The sequence below is a fragment of the Silurus aristotelis genome (genome assembly GCF_946808225.1).
Source record: "Silurus aristotelis genome assembly, chromosome: 4".
Lineage (NCBI taxonomy): Eukaryota > Metazoa > Chordata > Actinopteri > Siluriformes > Siluridae > Silurus > Silurus aristotelis.
Window position 1 is genome coordinate 28,009,203 of NC_139577.1, and position 23,160 is coordinate 28,032,362.

The 23,160-nt window shown below is 35.5% G+C and overlaps 2 protein-coding genes across 2 annotated transcripts; both read right to left on the reverse strand.

The window, feature by feature from the left end:
• Positions 1 to 657: 657 nt before the first annotated feature.
• LOC310724774 (GTPase IMAP family member 8-like) lies at positions 658 to 22,151 on the reverse strand. The gene is made up of 8 exons (XM_083539047.1): positions 21,181 to 22,151; positions 20,915 to 21,003; positions 12,086 to 12,122; positions 11,112 to 12,010; positions 3,261 to 3,297; positions 2,970 to 3,061; positions 2,542 to 2,575; positions 658 to 2,453 (listed from the first exon to the last, which is right to left on the reverse strand). Exons 1-8 carry the CDS (start codon positions 21,275 to 21,277, stop codon positions 1,609 to 1,611), a joined length of 2,130 nt encoding a protein of 709 aa, XP_083395173.1. The 5' UTR covers positions 21,278 to 22,151; the 3' UTR covers positions 658 to 1,608.
• On the reverse strand, positions 17,625 to 19,241 carry LOC310724586 (GTPase IMAP family member 9-like). The gene has a single exon (XM_083538840.1). It carries the CDS (start codon positions 19,206 to 19,208, stop codon positions 18,255 to 18,257), a length of 954 nt encoding a protein of 317 aa, XP_083394966.1. The 5' UTR covers positions 19,209 to 19,241; the 3' UTR covers positions 17,625 to 18,254.
• Positions 22,152 to 23,160: the final 1,009 nt, after the last annotated feature.

Below are 23,160 nucleotides of genomic sequence, written 5' to 3' on the forward strand. Positions count from 1 at the left end.
TTTGTTTTGAATTTCTGGGACTGGAGTTTGTTAAATTATATTTTTGCTGTTTCGTGTTTGTAATTTTTCGACATTAAAAATAAAAAGTCTTTCTCTGCATGTGTTCAACCCCTCCTGCACCCAGAGTCTGTGTCTGAACTTGTGTTTACACTCCCCTGTGGCAGACTGCCGGGGTTCCCCCCCAAAGGAGATGTGGTAATTACCTAAACTTCAGACTGGAATCAAGACTATTTTTAATATTTAATAGTTCTGTCTTTGCTTGTTTTTTTTTTACATGGATTTTACATGCCAGGTTTGTTCCATTACTTTTGCATCTTATAATATATTTGAGAATTGCTTCCTTGGTAACTTTTTTCTTTTGCAGTCCCTGTTTTTTGTGACTGCTTCAGTGCTTTTTGTTTGTGTCCAGTGCATGCTTTTTTTTGTCTCCTCTGTGTCTTTTATATGAATTAAACATAAGCCCTGTCTTTGCGTCAGTGTAATTAATGTTTTAAGTAACCCCTGTTAGGGTTAAGACTCAAAACAGGGTTGGCTGCATGAGACAGGTTGCCCCTTATATTATTTATTAGCAAGAAAATCACAAGCAGTCTAAAGTCCATAAACAAAAGGTCCACAGATCAAAAAGTGAAATACAACTCACAAATACTAAAACAAGAGTTTGCACCAAAATATTTACTTAGGAAATCTATTAAAGTAAAAATGGCAAAAACTTACACTGGAGTAATTCACGAAAAGACATGGGAAACAAAACACAAAAGCCAGACTGCCTGAACTCACAAGGGGAACTTGTACACTGAGGGTAATTGATAGCAGGTGGAAACAGTTAGACAATTAGTACTTAGGTAAGGGCAAATGATAAACTGGTGATATCTAGTGGGACAATTAAAGAAAGAGAAAGACAGAAAACAAAACAGAGTCCTGACAGTGACCCTAAAATCCTGATAATATTAGTAGCATACTCTTAAAGGGAATTTAAGGTCATTTTTGGATCAGCTGGAAAGGTGCTTATATAATTTTCCCATTAACATTTACATGTTTACGTGGTCACACCGATGTTGAGCCAGTGTACAGAATCAGAATCTGGAAAAATGTTTTATTAGCCAAGCAAGATTTTATTTACATGCAGTTTACCGTACCATTTAACATTAAGGTCACTGTAATTAAACATAGTTTACAATAGAACTATAGACAAACACAATAAACACCTTTTTTGTCCTGCTTTAGGCATTTATAAAAATACAGTTAGCTTCTTCTAAGCTTTTTCTACTTGTCTATTATAAATGAACATCATCCAGAAGATATGGTTTTTCAGCATCAGTGTCAATACTAGGAAAAAAAAGTAAAAGTTAGTATCAACACAACATTATTAATATTATAGTTACTACAGCATTGTTATAGTTTATTAATGTTTAATATGATTTTGCTGTATGTTTATTGTGTTTAATTGTGGATTTGAAATCACGCTACATCTATAAGCATAATTGTGTTTTATTGAAAATCTGTGATCTCACTCTTACACAATTAGTATAAATGTAAAAAATAATTGACACCTTAAATGTACAACTGATATAAAATTACTTTAAAAGTAAATCTGATCTTACATCTTGTTTAAAACAGATTACGAATCTTTGTGTAAACTGCATTTAAAAAATTGCCTATCTTTCCAAACAGTGAGGTGCTTCGCTCAGCCTCCCATCTTGCCTGCCGTTCTTGTTCCTCTTGAAATTCCCGTCTTGCTTTTTCAAATGCTTCTCCCTCAAACTTCTTCCTTAGCTCTTCTATCTCCTTCTGTCTTTGTGCTTCATTCTCTTTCAGGATTCGTTGTTTCTCTGCTTCTATTGCTTTCTCTGCCTCCTGAAGCATTTCTGTAGTGTAATGTCCTCCACCATTCAAAGTGACCATCTTATCAATCTGGTCGAGCAGTTGGATGACTTGTTCTCGATTCTGATCTTCATTATTAAACAAATGGTATCCACCTTTGCATTTCCTGAGGAAATTTAGAAGCTTTGTATTGTTGCGTACAAACTGATGAATAGTTTTCCCCTTTAGCTGATCTCCATGAGTAAATAGAGCCATAATGTAACTTGAAGATTTTTCCCCAAAAATGTTTTTAAAAACCTCAACAGTTTTATCTTCTTCCTCAGTAAATCTGCCTATTTGAATCACAACTAAGAGGACATGAGGTCCTGGAGCAGAGAATGGAATGCACAGCCTAATCCGATTAATCACCTCATCTGCAGATAACTGAGTGTCAAACAGACCTGGGGAGTCGATAACAAATACTTTTCTGCCATGTATATTTCCATGTGCTTTTTCACACTGTGTGGTTACAGACGAAGAAGATATTTCAGATTCAAAAGCCTTATTTCCAAGTATGGTGTTTCCTGTTGCACTCTTGCCCACACCGGTTTTTCCGATTAGCAGGATCCGAAGCTCATCACTGAATTCTGTAACTATTAGAACATGAAATTATTTTTATTAAATTAATATTATTATAATTTTTTGTTACTATTTTTGCTAATGTTTCTGTACAGTACATACCTTGTTCACATGAATAATTGCCCTGTTTAAAAATCTGTGGGGACAAAAGGCATTTAGTGTGGTCTATTTTTCACGTGTACATTTCCATATAAAAATATAATGTACAAAAATATTGCATATACGATTTGGGTAAAGTCTGTGGCCAGCAAGCAGTCAAACAACTTCATATTAGATTATTATAGTCTATAATTAAATTCTTTTTGACTGTTATATTTTGGATAAATCTGATGTTTGAGGAAGTATGCAACCACTTTCATAATAAAAAATTCAATAATGAAGCATGCAATATTCAATACCTGCTGTATACTCTTTGATGTAATGCTTAATTTACTTTTAGATAGTTATTCTAGTCTACAATAGAAAACAATAATTTTAAACTTTACTCTTAAAAAGAGAAGTATAAAATAATTTGTGAGATTTTAGCTTACCTGAATCCCAATAGATACCACACCCACAAAACATGTCAGAAGCAGCAGCAGTTTAGATGAAAGAAGGCAGGCCATGTACTGCTTTAATCGCCCTGAGAAAGTTTACGTTATGGCTTGATCAAGACAACTTTTAATATCTTATCATATGACCATACAGTGAGATATTTCGATACAAACACCACTATGTGACAACCAATCATACATTTTCTAATTAGAAATTAACAGTTAAACACAACTAGGTTATTTTAAATAAATAAGTGACAATAAAATGTTATTAGATATATGACTCACCTGCCATCTTGCTTATATATGTTGAAGCTTCTTCAATCTAACTGTTGAACTCACTGTCTCTCAGAGGATAAGTTTTGTTTTACCCTGAAAGATTAGTTTCCCTTTTGATTTCCCCTCCTTGAACAAGTTTCACAGAGAACATCCCATTTGCACATATTTTTGGCACTTGGCCAAGACTTGAAAAAAGATCAGTCAGTCTGCTTTTGTTTTGTGAGAAAATGTATTAATTTTTAATGTTAAGTTAAAGGGATGTTAACTATGCCAGATGTTAACTATGCCAGCCTTTTATTATGATTATGAAATTGAAATTAATAGAAATACATTTCCTGTGATTATTTCCTAGAAATTCCTAGCTCAAAAACCTTTTTGGCCAAAACTTCTTACTGTTATACATTTTAATGCTACAAGTAGATGTGTAAAAGACAATTAAAATAATCAGTGCAGACAGCAGAATCTGGTAAATCTCAGGAAATTTGTTGTGTGCGTTTATATGATGACTACTACTACTACTACTACTACTACTACTACTACTACTACTACTACTACTACTATAACTAGTGCTTGTACTACTACTAACAATAACTAATAATAAGCAATAAAGATTACCTCAATAAAAATGTAAATGATATACTGGTAGTAAAACATGCAGAAATAATAGTAAGCAATATTAAGAAAAGAAATTTCACTTACTTCCCGTGGGCTCACCACCTGCAGGAGGGGCCGTAAGGGATGGTGCTGTGAGGATTGGGCAGCAGTTGAAGGCGGGGGCCTGCTTAGACTGCTGCCCCCGCGACCCGAATTACGGATAAGCGGGAGAAAATGAATGAATGAATGAAATTTTATTTACTAGTAAAACTTTAAACTGCCTTATTGTTCTAATTTTTAATTCCACTCATTTTAATGGTGAGATATAATGTTAATCTGTGCTGAAAGTCACAATGGTATTTGTTTTGTGTTGCTGTAGCAGATACTCTGATTATGACACACCATTATTTTTTTTTCTGAGCTTAGTGGCTATTCATTATAACTATGCTATGCATATTATTTTCTAGGTTGGATCTCTGAAATGTTTGTTAAGTCAAACTAGTTTGACAGATGATAATAAGTAAGAATTATTTTGTGTTTGGCCATAGTTAAGGTGTGGCCTCTGTACATAACATTTCTAGGGGTTTTTCTTTATTGTAAATGAATCTAAAAATAACAACGTTGAACTGTCGAGACATAGCACTGAATCAGCGTTATTGAGGGTCCATAATGACATTCTTGGAGCCCTGGATGGTTTTTGGTATTTTTGGTGTTACTGGACCTAACCGCTGCATTTGACACCGTGGATCATGCCATCCTCATCAACATGTTGTTGGTCTGCAGGGTGCGGTGCTTAATAGGTTTTCATCATACCTCACTAACAGAACTTTTTCAGTAATGCTTAATTATCATTCTTCATCGGTTGCTCCTCTGTCATCTGGTGTGCCCCAAGGATCTATTCTTGGTCCTATTCTGTTTTCTCTCTATATGCTGTCACTTGACCAACTCATCTCCAATCACAAAGTTCAATTTCATTTCTATGCTGACGACCTCCAGATCTATCTTCCTGTGATTCTGAGTAATCGTTCTGCATTGGACCATCTCCATAATTGCCTTCAGGAAATTGAACAGTGCCTTTCCCAGAACTTCCTTCATCTGAATGAAGAGAAGACTGAGTACATCCTGTTTAGCCCGGACTCACCCAGCAGTTCTCTGAGTTTTGGTCCTCTAACACCTCAGTTTGCTCCTACCGTGCGTAACCTGGGTGTTATTTTTGACCAAAGTATGCACTTCGATAAACAGATCAGTGCAGTAGTGAAGGCGAGCTTTTACCAGCTAAGACTTCTCAGCAAGGTCAAATCATTCTTGTCCCAAGCTGACCTTGAAAAAGCTATACATATCTTCATCAGCTCGAGGATTGACTACTGTAATGCTCTCTACACTGGACTTAATCAATTACTTCTCAATCGGCTCCAAATGGTACAAAACGCGGCAGCACGTCTTCTCTCCAACACCTCCAAATGCTCACACATCACCCCTGTCCTCCGCTCGCGTCACTGGCTTCTGGTGCGGGTTAGGGTGGAGTATAAGGTCCTGCTGTTTGTGTTCAAGGCCATAAATGGTCTGGCCCCGACCTACCTCGCCGAATTAGTAACGGTCCACCAACCATCCAGAACTCTCCGCTCCTGTGGACATACCTCTCTGGTCACTCCCAAGTACAGATATAAAAAGTTTGGAGGCTGGTCATTTGTCGTCCAGGGACCAAAGCTCTGGAACGTACACTTCCAGCACACATACGATGCGTCACTGTGCTGAGTGTTTTTAAATCGCAGTTGAAAACTCATTTATTCATACAAGCTTTTAACGCGTAGCCCCTGATTCAACTGCTATTTTATGTACATTGTGTTCTTATATTTTATTGTCTATTGTTGTTTTACTGGAAAGCGCCTTGTGCTCCTTTTAGTTGCTGTAAGGTGCTCTAGAAATAAAATTTGATTTGATTTGCTGTATTTATTATTTCACTAGAACTGAGAATTGTGTTTTTTTCAGGATTAAAGTAGAAACGAAAGCTTTGCACTATATATTTTTGGGCAGGCCAGAATTCACCTGCAGTAATTGCCAGACTGTTAGATTTTTATCATGCCCAAACGAAACTTAATTCTTGGAGAGGTTTTCCATACAACCTGCGATGCCCGTGGTGCCTTTCTGATATCAGGGAAGAATCACACAGCACACGAATGGAGCTTATGTTCTTCTTCGGTTTATTGCAGGCAGCAGACACGTATATCTACACACATTGGAAAGAAAGTTGACCTAAAGTTGTTTCATGATTAGACAAGAGGATATACTAGCCGGAGATGTGCAAGCCCAGATAAAGACTCCCTGTATACCTTACATACTAACATCGTAAATATTCTATAGACACTAGTCCAGTGTGAAAACCGTCTTAACACTAACACAGACCCATATACAGTGAGGAAAATAAGTATTTGAACACCCTGCTATTTTGCAAGTTCTCCCACTTCAAAATCATGGAGGGGTCTGAAATTGTCATCGTAGGTGCATGTCCACTGTGAGAGACATAATCTAAAAAAAAAAATCCAGAAATCACAATGTATATATTTTTTTTTACTATTTATTTGTATGATACAGCTGCAAATAAGTATTTGAACACCTAAGAAAGTCAATGTTAATATTTGTTTGTTTGCAATTACAGAGGTCAAACGTTTCCTGTAGTTTTTCACCAGGTTTGCACACTGCAGGAGGGATTTTGGCCCACTCCTCCACACAGATCTTCTCTAGATCAGTCAGGTTTCTGGCCTGTCGCTGAGAAACACGGAGTTTGAGCTCCCTCCAAAGATTCTTTATTGGGTTTAGGTCTGGAGATTGGCTAGGCCACACCAGAACCTTGATATGCTTCTTACAGAGCCACTCCTTGGTTATCCTGGCTGTGTGCTTCGGGTCATTGTCATGTTGGAAGACCCAGCCTCAACCCAACTTCAATGCTCTAACTAAGGGAAGGAGGTTGTTCCCCAATATATCATCCTCTCCTTAATACAGTGCAGTCGCCCTGTCCCATGTGCAGAAAAACACCCCCAAAGCATGATGCTACCACCCCCATGCTTCATAGTAGGGATGGTGTTCTTGGGATGGTACTCATCAGTCTTCTTCCTTCAAACATGTTTAGTGGAATTATGACCCAAAAGTTCTATGTTGGTCTCATCTGACCACATGACTTTCTCCCATGACTTCTCTGGATCATCCAAATGGTCATTGGCAAACTTAAGACGTGCCTGGACATGTGCTGGTTTAAGCAGGGGAATCTTCCGTGCCATGCATGATTTTAAACCATGACGTCTTAGTGTATTACCAACAGTAACCTTGGAAACGGTAGTCCCAGCTCTTTTTTAGGTCATTGACCAGCTCCTCCCGTGTAGTTCTGGGCTGATTTCTCACCTTCTTTAGGATCATTGAGACCCCACGAGGTGAGATCTTGCATGGAGCCCCAGTCTGAGGGAGATTGACAGTCATGTTTAGCTTCTTCCATTTTCTAATGATTGCTCCAACAGTGGACCTTTTTTCACCAAGCTGCTTGGCAATTTCCCCGTAGCCCTTTCCAGCCTTGTGGAAGTGTACAATTTTGTCTTTAGTGTCTTTGGACAGGTCTTTGGTCTTGTTAGTAGTTGGATTCTTACTGATTGTATGGGGTGGACAGGTGTCTTTATGCAGCTAACGACCTCAAACAGGTGCATCTAATTTAGGATAATAAATGTAGTGGAGGTGGACATTTTAAAGGCAGACTAACAGGTCTTTGAGGGTCAGAATTCTAGCTGATAGACAGGTGTTCAAATACTTATTTGCAGCTGTATCATACAAATAAATATTTCAAAAATCATATATTGTGATTTCTGGATTTTTTTTTTTTAGATTATGTCTCTCACAGTGGACCTACGATGACAATTTCAGACCCCTCCATGATTTCTAAGTGGGAGAACTTGCAAAAAAGCAGGGTGTTCAAATACTTATTTTCCTCACTGTAAATTATTTGACAGGGAACCCTATTTCAGAGCAAAGTACATACCAGCTTTGTTGTCATGGACCCACCTTTAGCCTTGCCCCTTAGTTGTTCTGATTTTATATGTAGTTTGTTTACTTGTTTTCCTGGTCTTTGCTTTTTTCAGTTGTCGTTATTTCATTTTGTACTCACATTCAAACACAAATTTCTCAGTTATAAATGTAAAAGCTACAAAGTAGATTTTGTGAATTACAGTTATACTGTGGTGTTTTAACTTAATCATGGAAAGTAATTAAGGAATATGAGTAATAAATTTTAATCTACAAACCTTTGGCATCTTATCTATGATGTAAGTGTTAAAGAGAACAAAACTCAGTTGCAGTGACTTATTATGGGTGAAAGGAATTCTGAGATAATGACTAGCATTCCATACTTCAACGCCTTGTGATTCTTCACTAACTTCACCAAACAACAGTACAATGACGCAAAGCATACATACAAGCTCTGATTGCATTATTTACAGATCAAACAGTCGGAGTGTTATCTAGCATGCAATGGCCTGCCCAGTCACTGAGCCTACTAAACTGCTTTTGGATGAGCTGGATCACAATTGCAGAAATAATTTTCCAACTAGTACAGAATACCTTTGTCAAATTGTACAAGAGGCATGGCAAAGTATTGTAAGGTGTGGAACCACCCACTGGTCCAATGGCGGTCTCCAGAGGCGTGGCGAAGGATTCTCGCACGTTCTAGTCTTTTCTTTCACATTAGATAATAAGATATGGATTAATGCATTTCTTCATTTTGGTTATTAACCTCTTATCTGACTCCAATTAAATAAAACATAATTAATATTTGCATAGGTTGTTATTTTACTAATAGTACAATTTGGATTGTTGTTTGTTTAGTTATTCTGATTAAGCTCTGGTATTACACTCGTTCATTCGGTTCTCATAGTCGCACATGATCCTAGTATGGGCCTTATAATTAATATACTGGTCAACAGTCATAAGCGAATCAGTATTGGTCGCTGCCAGAGGTTGGACTATACGCTTAAGCGGCCGCTCTCTGCGTGCTCAACTTTAAACATACTTTACTTAGTCCCCTTAGAGGTGACATTTATTATTACAATAATTATTTCTAACCAAAGGTAATGAATTGAATAATATTGGAATAATCAGAGGTTGAGGCTGACCCTATTTAGAGTGATCAGAAATGTGACTCGAAACGGAAATACATATTGTTAACCTCCACGCTTCTAAGTACACTTAAACTAACGCCAAGTGCTAGTCGTATCTCTCAAATCCTCAGCTGATGTATTATTGACTATCTAACTGGGATTTAGGCCGAACCTAACCTTGATTTCAGTCCTTATGGTAACTACGGATGCAACGTTATTATTTGCAGTGTCAACAGTTAGAGAGCAACACAGAATAAAATGAAACATAACAATTTATTAACCAGGTAAGAAAATCACAATTCAAAGCCAATTCATATTTCTATTAAAATATAACACAAATACAAACCAATAGTATTTACATTTAAACAGGAAATATAAAACCTTTCATACCTGGTAAAAGACGACACAGTAATTGTGCGGGAGATCTGTTTACAGATTCCCTGAAATGTTGGTCAGTTCTCCTTAAATACCCAGATAGAATAAACATTATGTAAACATTATTTAGCAATGGGAGTTTGCATTGATTGGTTCTTACAGACCTGTGGGAGGCACCTCGCCTGTACACATTTGTAGTTGCACACGCCCCTTGCATAGAGTTATGTTTTCTTAATTCTATTAAACCTTTTTTTATTATTTGTTTTATTGCTGTGGGAATGGGACCTGTGTACCAGTTGCGATAAAACCTTTGTAATGAAATGAAACATGAAAATTTTCCGTCATTATTTACATGTGATATGACCTTTCTTACACATAATTATCTGGTGTGCTGTAGAATGTCCTGTGTTGAGAATGTAACAGGGAAAGGAGGGGTAGAGGGGTCAGACATTTGTCTGCAGGTCTACCATTTGTATGGAGATGTGGTGTTTGAAGACCAAAGGTAGCTCTCCGGGGAGCCTACTGTATTCCAGATAAAGTTCTGGTTCTCGAGAGGGGTGTTGTGGGGTCTTGGTCCACTGCCGTGAGTCCTGGAGGGAACTTGTTGTATCGTAAAGAGTTCTCTTTTGATGTTCTTGTTGCCTCAGGCACCTACAGGGCACACACACTGCACTCTCGGGCATCCATGCTGTGTTCTCGGGGAGGGCTGACCTTTTGGTCAGGATCAAGCAAAAGTCTTACAGTATTTTGGCCAGGTTTTTTTAACTGTTCACATTCAAAGACAATGTAAAACTGTTATTTATACTAAAGGGGGATTGTCAATGAAAATACATTTTCTTTACGTTTATATATTTGTTTGGTCAAAGTAAATCTTTAAACTGATAAATAACCTAGTTTTTTTGCATGTACTCTAAACAGGAGGAACATGCATGTGTCTTTCATAACAAATAAAAGTCTAGATGTGTCCAAACTTTTGACTGCACATAAAGAGGTGCACAAAAATGTTGTTACAAAAATAAAAAAATAAAAAAATAAATAAATAAATAAATAAATAAATAAATAAATAAATAAATAAATAACAAAGCTAAGTTAAACTTTGACAATTGCACAAACATGTTCATGAAGGAATAAATAATAATTTCAAAATGATTTATTTATCGGTGAAGGAGAACTTTAATGACAAGGATACAAGTTCATGACAAAAGAAACAAAACTATGCAAAACCAGCCTTCTCTACAAATAACTGTTTCCTACTTTGTTAAATCATTTTTGATAATTATTGTGAGAAATCATTAACATGATCAGTGTCTTCACATAAATAAATATCATTAATTATTAATAATAACATATAATAAAAGGTAAATTGAGCAAATTTGTTATGTCAGATCAAACTAAAAACTGTGTGTATCAAACTGGTAGCCCTTCACATTAATCGTTACCCAAGCTATCAGTTTCAGAAAGGTTAGTGACCCCTGGTATAGAGTATAAAAATTCATTATTAGAAACAGATCAAGTCAAAATGAAACTAACCAAAGGGAAAGGTAATATTCAATATTTTATCCAGATAAAGTGTAAGTAATCAAATCTGTGAAAATGAGATGGCATCTTTCCCTGTAAAGTAAAAAATAAATGACCTGATGCAGCTTTAATTCAGAAAACAGAAAACAATACATTTTGTGATTTTGTTAGTCTGGCCAGACATTACAGATCCTGTAGAGATTCTTATTATTAATGTAGAAAATTTTGCGAGTAATTATTTGGAATTACTGTGAAAATGATTAAAATTAAAATTTGAAACATGGCCTAGTGGTGTCACTCCAAAATAGCGCAATAAAATGTCAATCAAAATCTGAAGACACTGACCAAAATAATAAAAGTAACCTTTTTCTGCCTTCTCTCTTGCTTCCTCTTCGTGTTGCTGAGTTTTCTTCTTTTTTTCTATCTCAAATGCTTCTCCTTCAAAATTTTTCTTAAGATCTTCTATCTCTTCCTGTCTCTGTGCTTCATTATCTTTCAGGATTCGTTGCTTCTCTGCTTCTATTGCTACCTCTGCCTCCTGAAGCATTTCTGTAGTGTAATGTCCTCCACCATTTACAGTGACCATTTTATCAATCTGGTCCAGGAGCTGGATGACTTGTTCTGGATTCTGATCTTTATTATTAAATACATGATATCCACCTTTGCATTTTCTGATAAAACTTAAAAGCTTCTCATTGCTGCGTACAAATTTATGAATATTTTCCCCTTTTAGTTGATCTCCATGAGTAAAAAGAGCCATAGTGTACCTGGGGGACTTTTCCCCAAAAATTGCTTGAAAAATCTCAACAGTTTTTTCATCTACTTCTGTAAACCTTCCTATCTGATTCACAACTAAAAAGACATGAGGTCCTGGAGCAGAGAATGGAATGCACAGTTTAATCCGACTGATCACCTCATCTGCAGATAATTGAGTGTCAAACAGACCTGGAGAGTCGATAACAGACACTTTTCTGCCATGTATAATTGTATGGGCTTTTTCACACCATGAGGTTACAGATGAAGAGGAGGTCTCAGATTTAAAAGCCCTTTTTCCAAGAATGGTGTTTCCTGTTGCACTCTTGCCCACACCGGTCTTTCCAATAAGCAGAATCCGAAGTTCATCACTGAATTCTTCTACTGTTAGAACATAACTTTTTTTAGTTGTGTTGCATGTTTGGGATATTTCATGTCATCTTACATTACTATACATACCTTGTTGACTTGAAGGGCTGCTCTGTTGCTTAAGGATCTGTTGGATTAAGGCATTTTGAGTGGTATGTGTTAGTTGTTCAATGCAAAAACTGACAGACTGTAAGTACAATAATTATTAATGCAAATTTGGGGACAAACATCAAACATGAGTTGGGCATTTGTTATCTACAATGCTTTATTATCTGATTATAATTAATCTTGAATTGAACATGTGTCACACAAGGTGCTTTTTAACGTATTAATGGAAAGAACAGTAAAACACCATGTGTGTGCCAATCCTGAGCTCAAATTACTTTGTTTTAGTTTCTGATCATGCTCTCCCCGTGTTCACATAATTTTGCTTTGACTTGTCCTGTTTTCTACTACCTCTTAAGAACATGCCAGTATTTAAAATGGTTATGAAAATTGCCCCAAATTATAAATTAGCATGTGAAGCCTGGTGGGTGTGTGGGCAGAGTGTATTCCTAGCTTTAAGCTGTTTAGTTTTTTGCCTCCTTGCATAATGTGATTAATGAGCCAAATCGGTTCTTAATCATGGTCTAAGGTTCACGGTTTTTTGATCTGGTCTCGTTTTCACATTTCCCTCCTTCACGGTTTTGTCCTTGTATTGATGTTCACTAATTATGTGACAGTAGGTCACCTTCCTGCACATAATAAAACTTAAGCCTCAAAAGGATTCTTACCTCAAGCCCAAAAGCGGCAACAACCACAAAAACTGCCAACAATTTAGTAGAATGCATCCATGTCATGTACTTCTTTATGTGTCCTTTGAGCTTGCTTTTGGAATCAGCCTGAGATTCAAAGCCTAAAAACATAAAAAAAAGCCTAAAAGATATATTCTAATAACCATGTAATGTAGCATGTATACTTTAATTAAAATGAATAAAAACAAATAATAATCTTAAACTTGATATATGACCTTGATATGTTGATATATTTTTTAGATCATTTCATTCTGACCTGCCATTGTACTTGTAGATCTCGGAGACTCGTGGCTGTGTCTAACAGAGGCAGTGTTGTTTTACCAGAAGGATCAGTTTCACTTTCATTTTCTGTTCCAGAGTAACACGTACACAAAACAGAATCTTAAGTTTCAGGTCGTCACTAGGCTAAAAATAGATGTGGTATTATTTCTGCTTTATTGAGTGAGAGAAAAAAAGAAAGATAAGGAACATGTACATGGGTCATCTAAGAAATGTTGCATGGTTAATCCTTTAAAGTGGGAGGTGTATGCAAATGCAGAACTTTATATTAAACATTTAATAGTGATTAATCACATGAATGTCATAAGTTAAATTACAATTAATCACAACTTAATAACACATTTCTATCTGTTCTTAATGTACCCTAAATTAAAACTTTTCAAGTTTTTAATACTCTAATCAACATGGGCATGGACAAATATGGATGCTTTATGCAAATGTATGTTTAATATTAGTGAAACCAAACTCAAAATAGATCATGAAGACAAAATATACTTGTAAATGTTTTAAAGTAATTATGGTTTTATATGACATAAATCATGACACCAAATGGAACTTTTGTTATGTTTCCACACAATGTCGGAACTCAAATGTCCACAGTTGAGTGGTTCAAGTTTCAAATCAGTTTTAGTTATTCATTAAGCAATTACCAATATGCTTTAAAACATCAAATAATACATAAACAAACCAAATAAAAAGATCTTCCAGTCAAGCAATGAGAAGGAGTAAATTGTATTGCAGTCAATTCAGCCCTGTCCGGGAGAGTTCTCGGGTAAGTCAGCGAATGCAAGCAAGTGCGAAGTCCAATTAAAAAATCCCTTTTTTTATTTCCAACACATGGTAAATTTTACATAATTTCTCTAATATCTCCTTTTTAACAATTTACATACACCAATAATACTCTACGCCTATAAGCTTATGCACATTCTGTTAAATTCATAATTTTTCTTGGTAAATTTATCCCTTTTCTTGGAGCATTGTTTACCACCATACAATTCTAATTTACATGTACGAAGAATATTCTCTGATCACAAATTTTTTGAAAAATCACCTGATTGTGCACTTTCACAAAACATTCCTCGCAGATTTCACACCATTTTCTTGTTAGCATTTTCTGATTTTACTCTGTCTGCAAATCATCATTTGTTTTGTTTACACCTTGTCTAGGCATGTCTTACTTCATCATACCTTGGTTTGAATTAATTCTAGTTTTAACCAAACCAGGCCTTTAGTTTTAACACTCCAGTTCTTTTCTTCAAATGCTATTTTTAAGGTTTAAGGTAAGGTTTCGATGGTCCAGCCCTCACCTGCACACAACATTAAGAAACATACAGACAAGACAACATGGTGGCAGGGGAGAAAGAGAGCTAACACTAAATAACAGAACCATACATATTAAAGTAATATCTAAATGTGAATTTATATATTTTGTTGACTATGTCCATTACTTTTTTCCTAGTATTTCCCATTAAACACTCTTATGTATGCAATTGTCAGATACTACCTGTTGGACGATCCTAGGCCCCGCTCATCTGCAGTATTATTGCGGGGAGTCTTACAAGCCAATGAATACAAGGTTCTATACATTTGTTTTAGATGTGTCACATAACATGATATTCCAGTTTCAAGGTACTATAGTGCAACTTTCCTGCTGCCACATTCCTTTTTGTAACCACGAAGCCCTCTAATTTGTGTACGTGTTATGACAATGGCTAATATAGTTTTATATCAATAGCAGATCTGATATTGTTGGCCTGACATCTTTAGGCATACACCTTGAGCAGTGAATATGTGTATGTTGTGCCCTTTTTCCCTACCAATAGTGCTGAGCATGGATGGAGTACTGTGGCACTTACGACTGTTTTAAATGAATCTGATCCACTTCATACTTAACGTCTGTATAACCTGCTCTATCTCCTTCATTTTAATAATAACATAACCACTCAATGAAAGTTGTATCCCCAAAATCTTGGAGATACAGAAAACAAAATCTTGGTTCTTGTTTTTAAGAATTTCTTAGATCTTTTGAGCACTTGTGTAGGGTGTCTTCTGTACTGAACTCTGCTCTATCTACTGAGTTTATCATGACACAACTTTTAATTGTTAGTTCTGGTTCTGTGAGTATCACACCATAACCAGTTCTACTGGAATTTTACATGACAAGTGATTGACTGGCCAAAGTGAATTGAGGGCGTATGATGTGTATAGGGTTGCCAGGTGTCCCAATGTGATTCATTGTGTGACTGTGCATCTTGATTTGTGAAGGCGCTGTTGCTACTGCTCAATAACATAGTGGCATGCATGCCCTTTTCCACCTTATTAAGTGCAGTGCTAAAGTATGCAGTTAGTTTATGCAGCTTGCTGTTGCATCAACACTGCTGAGGCACATCTTTTTTGTTTTGTAAGTATTATATTTTAGTTTACAGCATTGTAGCTTCTTTTTATCAACATTGTGCCCATTTTGTGCTATTATATTTAACACAATATAAATTAGTAAAATCAAAATACATAAGCAATGAGTTTGGAATTTGTAAATTTGCTAAGTCATGAACCAGTACTTCCGTGAATAATTCCCCATATCATATATTTAGTGTTTGTGTATTGTCCAGGATATGTAAATGCAAACAGAAATTGTTACTCTGGCTGTAATGGTACACAGAAGAGGCAGAGGTCTATTATGCTATACCACTTAGTATTTTTGGAAACTTTGTATTTTCATGTTAGAAAGTAAAGTGTGTGGATTCGGGATCACTGGATTTTTTTTTACTATTTAGGTTTATATAGTAATATAGTCCACTAGTCAAACAGTTTGGTGTTTTGTCCTTAATTATTCTGTTGCTCCTTTTATTTTTTTATTATTATTATTTAATTTTTTTAAGCTTTTTAATTTAATTTTTTTAACGGCGGCTTCTGCTTCTGGGAATGGAGAAAGTTCCAGTCTGTCACAAAAAACTAGACCACGATTACCAAAAGTATGGGAATACTTTAAACAGACGCAAAAAAAATATGGTCCTTTGTTCCCTTTGCAAAACCGAAATTTCGTACCACGGCAGCACAACTGCATGCAGGAGCACCTCAGAAGAAAACATCCTGGCGCTCTCCGGGCTCAAAAGGACGAGCCATCTTTGTAAGTATTTATTATTACAATTAGTTTTGGGAGTAATTGTTGTGTTCTTACCTGCTGTGTTTTGGTCAAGAATTAATAAATATATGCTAGGTAATAATGGTAATGCTAATCGCTAACGGTATAAACTGTAAACATATACTGTATAGATTAATTTGGCGACAATAAAGCAAACTTTAACTTTTAATTTACATTTACTGGTTGTTGGAAGTTGTTTATGCACATCGACTTAAAATTAACTACTAGATTTACATTAAAAGTTCGCTGTAATCTAGTAGTGTATGTGAACATATAGATAAATAGGCTAACAGTGCATTTTTGTTTACTTTTGGCACAAGCCAATTAAATAAAACAATCACAAATACGTGATTAATAACAAATTCTCATTAGTTAAAAAGAGTTTAAAATGCTTTCTGTATTTCATAATAAAATAACAAATTCACTACACTTTCTGAAATACAATCAATATTGTAATCAAAGTAATCAAACATTGTAATTAATCACATTCAGTTCATTTAAAAAAATATGCAGATTTACTACCCTCTTTGAAATACAGTACAGTTTATATATTGTTAGCATTCATAGATTTCATGTTTAAATTGGTTCCAATGTTAATTATTGTGTTTGATTTTTCTCAGGAAGAGGCAAAGCTGTGTACAAGATTTCTTTCTAAAAAGGATGTCACTGTTTGCACGCCCCAAATGGCCTTAAACTTCATATATTTTTGCAGTGTTGAGCAGTGCTTTTGTTGAATTTATATAGCATTATTCGTGCCTGATGCTAAAGTGTTGTTTACATTTTATCTTTGGCACTTTATTTTTGTACACTGTAAAAACATTGAAGTATTTTTTTGGAAAAAATTTATTAAAATATTATATTAGAAGTTGTACTTATCATTTTTTGTAAAGTTATCCAAAGGATTAATTTGCTAATTAAAAAAAAGAACTCTAGATTAAGCAAAAAATAAAAATAATCATTAGAGTAGTCGACTAATCGAAAAAATAATCGTTAGATTAGTCAACAGAAAAAAAAATAATCGTTAGTTGCAGCTCTAATATATATATACACACACACACACACACACACACACACACACACACACACACACACACACACACACACACACACACACACACAGTATATACAGTAATATTAAGTTGGCATGTTACTACACAAGTGTGGAGTAGCAAAAACAAATTCTAATACATACATTTCACAAAGAGAGAGAGAGAAAGAGAGAGAGAGATTCACCAGACCATAGGAAACAAAAACATAAATAAAAGAGACTTGAGACCTTGAAAACCTTAAAGGAAAATTACTATCAAATACGCAGGCAGGTGGAAAGCATGTATAAATTTGTCCATTCCAGCAGTAAACCAACAAGGTATTCCTGTATATATTTTCTACATGAAATTTGTATTAAGGTACCAGGTTTTAAACTTAATCCTTTTATTTTTTTTGTTCTGTTTGATTCTTAAAAAATCCAAGCTTATTGTTATCCTACAGTATACTTTTAAAAAAACATCTGGTGACAGGAATGCCATTAATGTTGGCTTACTAAAACACACTGAATAGTGGAACAATGTTTTATAACTAATGTGTATAATACATTTGAATAACATTTTTGCTTTGTTGAATTGTACCGATGATAAAACCATTCTTACACCCACCCTGGAGTTACATATTGCTTTAGTATTTTAGTGTGTTTTGTAAAGTATGCAGTATCGGCATGTTGTTCTTGTTAAGGTTGTCTGCCATTAATGCACTGTAAATTTAAAAAAATGTAGTTCAAAATTATTATTAGAAATAGCTTAAGTATAAATCAAACTAATCTAAGAGAAAATTATGTGCACATAAACTGCATGAATAATAATAATTTATAAAAAATTATAGCATCTTTCCATGTTGTTGTGTATTCATTAATATATTACTCTGATTACTAGTATAATTATTCTTCTGAGACTATCAGTTTCTAATTTCTTTAAATACAGGAAAAGAAAAATAAAACAGTGCTTTTATAATGATGTTATTCTGGGCACATTAATAGTACAGGAGGGATTCACTAGTTAAACAGTTTTTTTAAATTCATTAAGAGAGTCTGGAAGTCTGGAACAGGAACTTGTGTTATTCCATAAACTTGCAATATACTAATGCAAACCTGAAAAATTTGATTTGCCATTTCAAAATAATAATAGAAACCTTCTTCTGCCTCCTCTCTCGCTTCCTCTTCATGTTGCTGAGTTTTCTTCTTTTTTTCTATCTCAAATGTTTCTCCTTTAAACTTTTTCCTTAGATCTTCTATCTCATTTTGTCTCTGTGCTTCATTCTCTTTCAGGATTCGTTGTTTCTCTGCTTCTATTGCTCTCTCTGCCTCCTGAAGCATTTCTGTAGTGTAATGTCCTCCACCGTTTACAGTGACCATTTTATCAATTTGGTCCAGGAGCTGGATGACTTGTTCTGGATTCTTATCTTCATTATTAAACACATGGTATCCACCATTGCATTCCCCAAGAAAACTCAAAAGCTTTGCATTGTTGCGTACGAGTTTATGAATATTTTCCCCTTTCAGTTGATCTCCATAAGTGAAGAGAGCCATAGTGTACAGGGGGGACATTTCCCCAAAAATTCCTTGAAATGTCTTAACTGTATTTTTATCTTCATCTGTAAATCTGCCTATTTTATTCACAACTAAAAAGACATGAGGTCCTGGAGCAGAGAATGGAATGCATAGTTTAATCCGACTGATCACCTCGTCTGCAGATAATTGAGTGTCAAACAGACCTGGAGAGTCGATAACAGACACTTTTCTGCCATGTATAATTGTATGGGCTTTTTCACACCATGAGGTTACAGATGAAGAGGAGGTTTTAGATTTAAAAGCCTTTTTTCCAAGAATGGTGTTTCCTGCTGCACTCTTGCCCACACCGGTCTTTCCAATAAGCAGAATCCGAAGTTCATCACTGAATTCTTCTACTGTTAGAACATAACTTTTCTTACATTTTTTGTTGTGTTGCATGTTTGGGATATTTCATGTCGTCTTACATTACTATACATACCTTGTTGACTTGAAGGGCTGCTCTGTTGCTTAATGATCTGTTGGATTAAGGCATTTTGAGTGGTATGTGTTAGTTGTTCAATGCAAAAATTAATGACATACTTTGTGTACAATAATTAAGAATGCAAATTTGGGCACAAACATCAAACATGTGTTGGGCATTTATTATCTACAATGCTTCATTATCTAATTATAATAAATCTTAAATTGAACATGTGTCACACAAGGTGCTTTTTAACGTATTAATGGAAACAACACTAAAACTCCATGTGTGTGCCAATCCTGAGCTCAAATTACTTTGTTTTAGTTTCTGATCATTCTCTCCCTGTGTTCACATAATTTTGCTTTGACTTGACTGATTTTCTGCTACCTCCTAAGAACATGCCAGTATTTAAACTGGTTATGAAAATTATAAATTAGCACGTGAAGCCTGGGTGTGGGTGTGTGGGCAGGGTGTATTCCTAGTATAACCGAGCGTTTTCAAAAGGGGCAAGTTCGCCTAAAATACTTTTCTCTAAGAAAATAATAGAAACGGAAGCAGGATTCTGTGAAACGACCAGTCCGACTTTTTATTGTGCTTCATGTCAAGAACAGCATCACTGTGCGCAGGTGCGATAATATATCTCTCTTGCTTACGGCAAGTCCCGAGGGAAAAAAAAGAAAACTATAACACACCTATAAAATGAACACAGCCCTAATCACACACAATTATCCTATACAGTCCTATCACACACAATTACACCCAAAAAGCCTTTTACACTAGTTTTAAGTATTCCTGGCTATCTGATTAGGTTTTAATTTTTTTAATTAATAAGCTAAATCGGTTCTTGGTCATGGTCTATGGTTAATGGTTTTTTGATCTGTTCTCATTTTCACATTTCCCTCATTCACTTGTATTGATGTTCACTAATTTTGTGACATTAGGTCACCTTCCTGCATGTAATAAAACTTAAGCCTTAATAGGATTCTTACCTGAACTCAATAATGGTGCTACAGTGGCTTAGGGCTCCAATTGCCATGAACAGTTTTGCATTTAAGTGTCACTCAGTGAACAGCTGATAACCCCATCGCTGATAGAACATAATGTATGGACATTCTGGGTCACCCAGATAATGATGGGTTCATTTTTCATGTTTGATTTTTCTCAAGATGTTTTCCTCTTACTATCTCAGGGAGTTTGTCCTTGCCTCTGTCATCATTGGCTTGCTCATTATAAATACATTTATAGGAACTCATTTACATTGATTAAATTTATATTTGCAATCTATTTATTTATGTAAAGCTGCTTTAAGGCAATATTCATTAAAAGCAAACTAAAGAAAACGTAATTGAATTCTGTGCATGCTTTGCTTGTGTTTAAATAGGTTAGCTTTGGGATGTCTGGTGCTACTTTCAACAACATGCCCGTATGTACACCGGTTATAAAAAATTGCCCAAGATATAAATTAGCATGTAAAGGTGTGTGTAAATGTGTACTCCTAGCTGTAGCCTAAGTATTCCTAGTCGGTCTGTTGTGTTCTTTGCTTTAACAGTTAATTAAATATGATGGAGTATTTACTAACTTTAATGCCCCTTTTAATGCTAGAATTTCGGTCCCCTTATTGCACATAATGTAACTTCAGGCTTAATAACAGAAGTGTTATATGAGTAATAATAATTTATCCTACCTGAAACTCAAAAGCTGAAACAAACACAAAACATGCCAACAGCCTTGTCTTGTACTTCTTTATGTGTCCTGTTAGCTCTCTTTTGGAAACTGCATCAGATAAAAAACAATAATTTTTAGGCCTAAAAAAATTAAAATAAAATGCAGCAATAAATGTACCTATGGTAATAAAAGCAACCATTAAAAAACACCCAAATCAATTTCAATTAAACATAAATAATCATAAACTTGGCATACGACAAAATGTCTTGCAATTTTTATTCTCACCTGCCATTGTACTTGTGGTTCTTCTCTCAGCTGTTTCTAACACACTGTCTCTCAGAGGCAGGTCTTGTTTTACCTGAATGATCATTTTCAGTTTCATTTTCTGTCCAGCGCAATGTTTACATAAAACAGAAACTTATGTTTTATTGGCCAAGCTGAAATTAGGTGTGGTCATATTTTTGCTTTATTGTGATATTCAAATAACTTAAGACACTGACAAAAGAATCCAAGTTGGTTTTGGGCAGGCATATTTAATGTTTTTTTATACTCTCTTACACACACACACACACACACACACACACACACACACACACACACACACACACACACACACACACAAACACAAACACACATGCACACATGGAGAAGTCAAGGAGGCCAGACCTCGACCTCTTAAAAGCTGTGGAGGAAGGCAGTTCCTACAGTATGTCAAGTGAGGAGTTATTCTGGTTATTGGAACACTAAACAAACATTTAAAAAGTCATACTAATCCTTAGTTTTACCTCATTTGGGATTAGTAAAATTTATTCTAAACCAAACACATTCTGGGAGAAAATATGACAAGGTGGTTATATGGTTCTATGCCACTCTCCTACAACAATCTATTTCATCCTGGTAAAATGTTACAATTACCAAATAGAATAAATCAGATTACAGACTTATCTTTCTGGTTATTAAGCATTTTCTAATTTATATAAGTAATTAGCTACATTTAGTAAACATGAATTTCAGTTGTGTTAATACTTTCTGTTTAGCTATAGTACAGTTACATAACAATTTTCTCAGTTTTTACCTCATACTAATACAAAGGCTCCTGTTTTTCCTTTAAAATATGATAAAAAAAAGAATTGAAAGATGAATTAAAACAATTGTTCACATATTCACGAATGAGATGGAAGGTCAGCATTAACTTTCTAATCCTGTTCACTTGTGACTTAAAAGATGCTAAATATAATGTCTAAAGTAATGTTGTTGTGTCTGAACAACATCGGGGGATATCGGGGGAGTGGTGGCTCCAGCGGTTAAGGCGCTGGGTTGCCGATGGGAAGGTCTGGGGTTCAAGCCCCGGTATCGCCAGGCTGCCACTCTTGGGCCCTTGAGCAAGGCCCTTAACCCTCTATGCTCCGTGGGTCCCTTACGAGGGAAATATCAACGTCCGTGACGTTGGAGTGATGTGGGGCTGCCTTCCCGTGGGCTCACCAACTGCAGGAGGGACCGTAAGGGACGGTGCCGTGAGGATTGGGCAGCAGTCGAAGGCGGGGGCCTGCTTAGATTGCTGCCCCGTGACCCGAATTATGGATAAGCGGGAGAAAATGAATGAATATTTTATGTTTTATTTACATAAAAAAAAAAAAAAAAAAAGATTCGGATCAGAGGAGTGATGTTGAACAATGTACAGAGGAGGTCTGCTGCTCTGAAGTGCCGTAAAGCAGTGGTTCTCAAACATTTTCAGCAGTAGGCCCCTTGTGATTGATGTATTCTTCTTTCTTTCTCTGGAAAAAATCCTTACTTTTATTCCCAGATAAGTTGTTGTGAGGGTTTTATATGGTTTTAGCACTTTAACTGGTAAAATATTCAAGCACAGTGTACACTGTGGTCTGCTGTCACTATAATACATAAAGCTATATTTTATGGACAAGATGTCAAATTTACACAGTTTCGTTTTTTTTTCATGCAAGGCTCTTCTGTATTAACCTTCTCAGCTGAGACACTGCATTGTCTATCTAAAAACTTATCCATTTTAAAGAGTCTTAGTATTTATCAGCGTTTTCATGGCTAACTGTTCTGTGCACTAGTACATCAACTGAGGTTTTGGTGATGTTTCAGCATAGTGTGCTGCGTAGAATTTATATTATATTAGAATTTGTTGTATTTCTAATTCATTTTTATTTTTATTCATGATAGTTTACATAGGTTGACAATCCTGAAATAAAGGTAAAATACATTTTTTTATAATTATATATTCTAGAATTTCTATGCGGC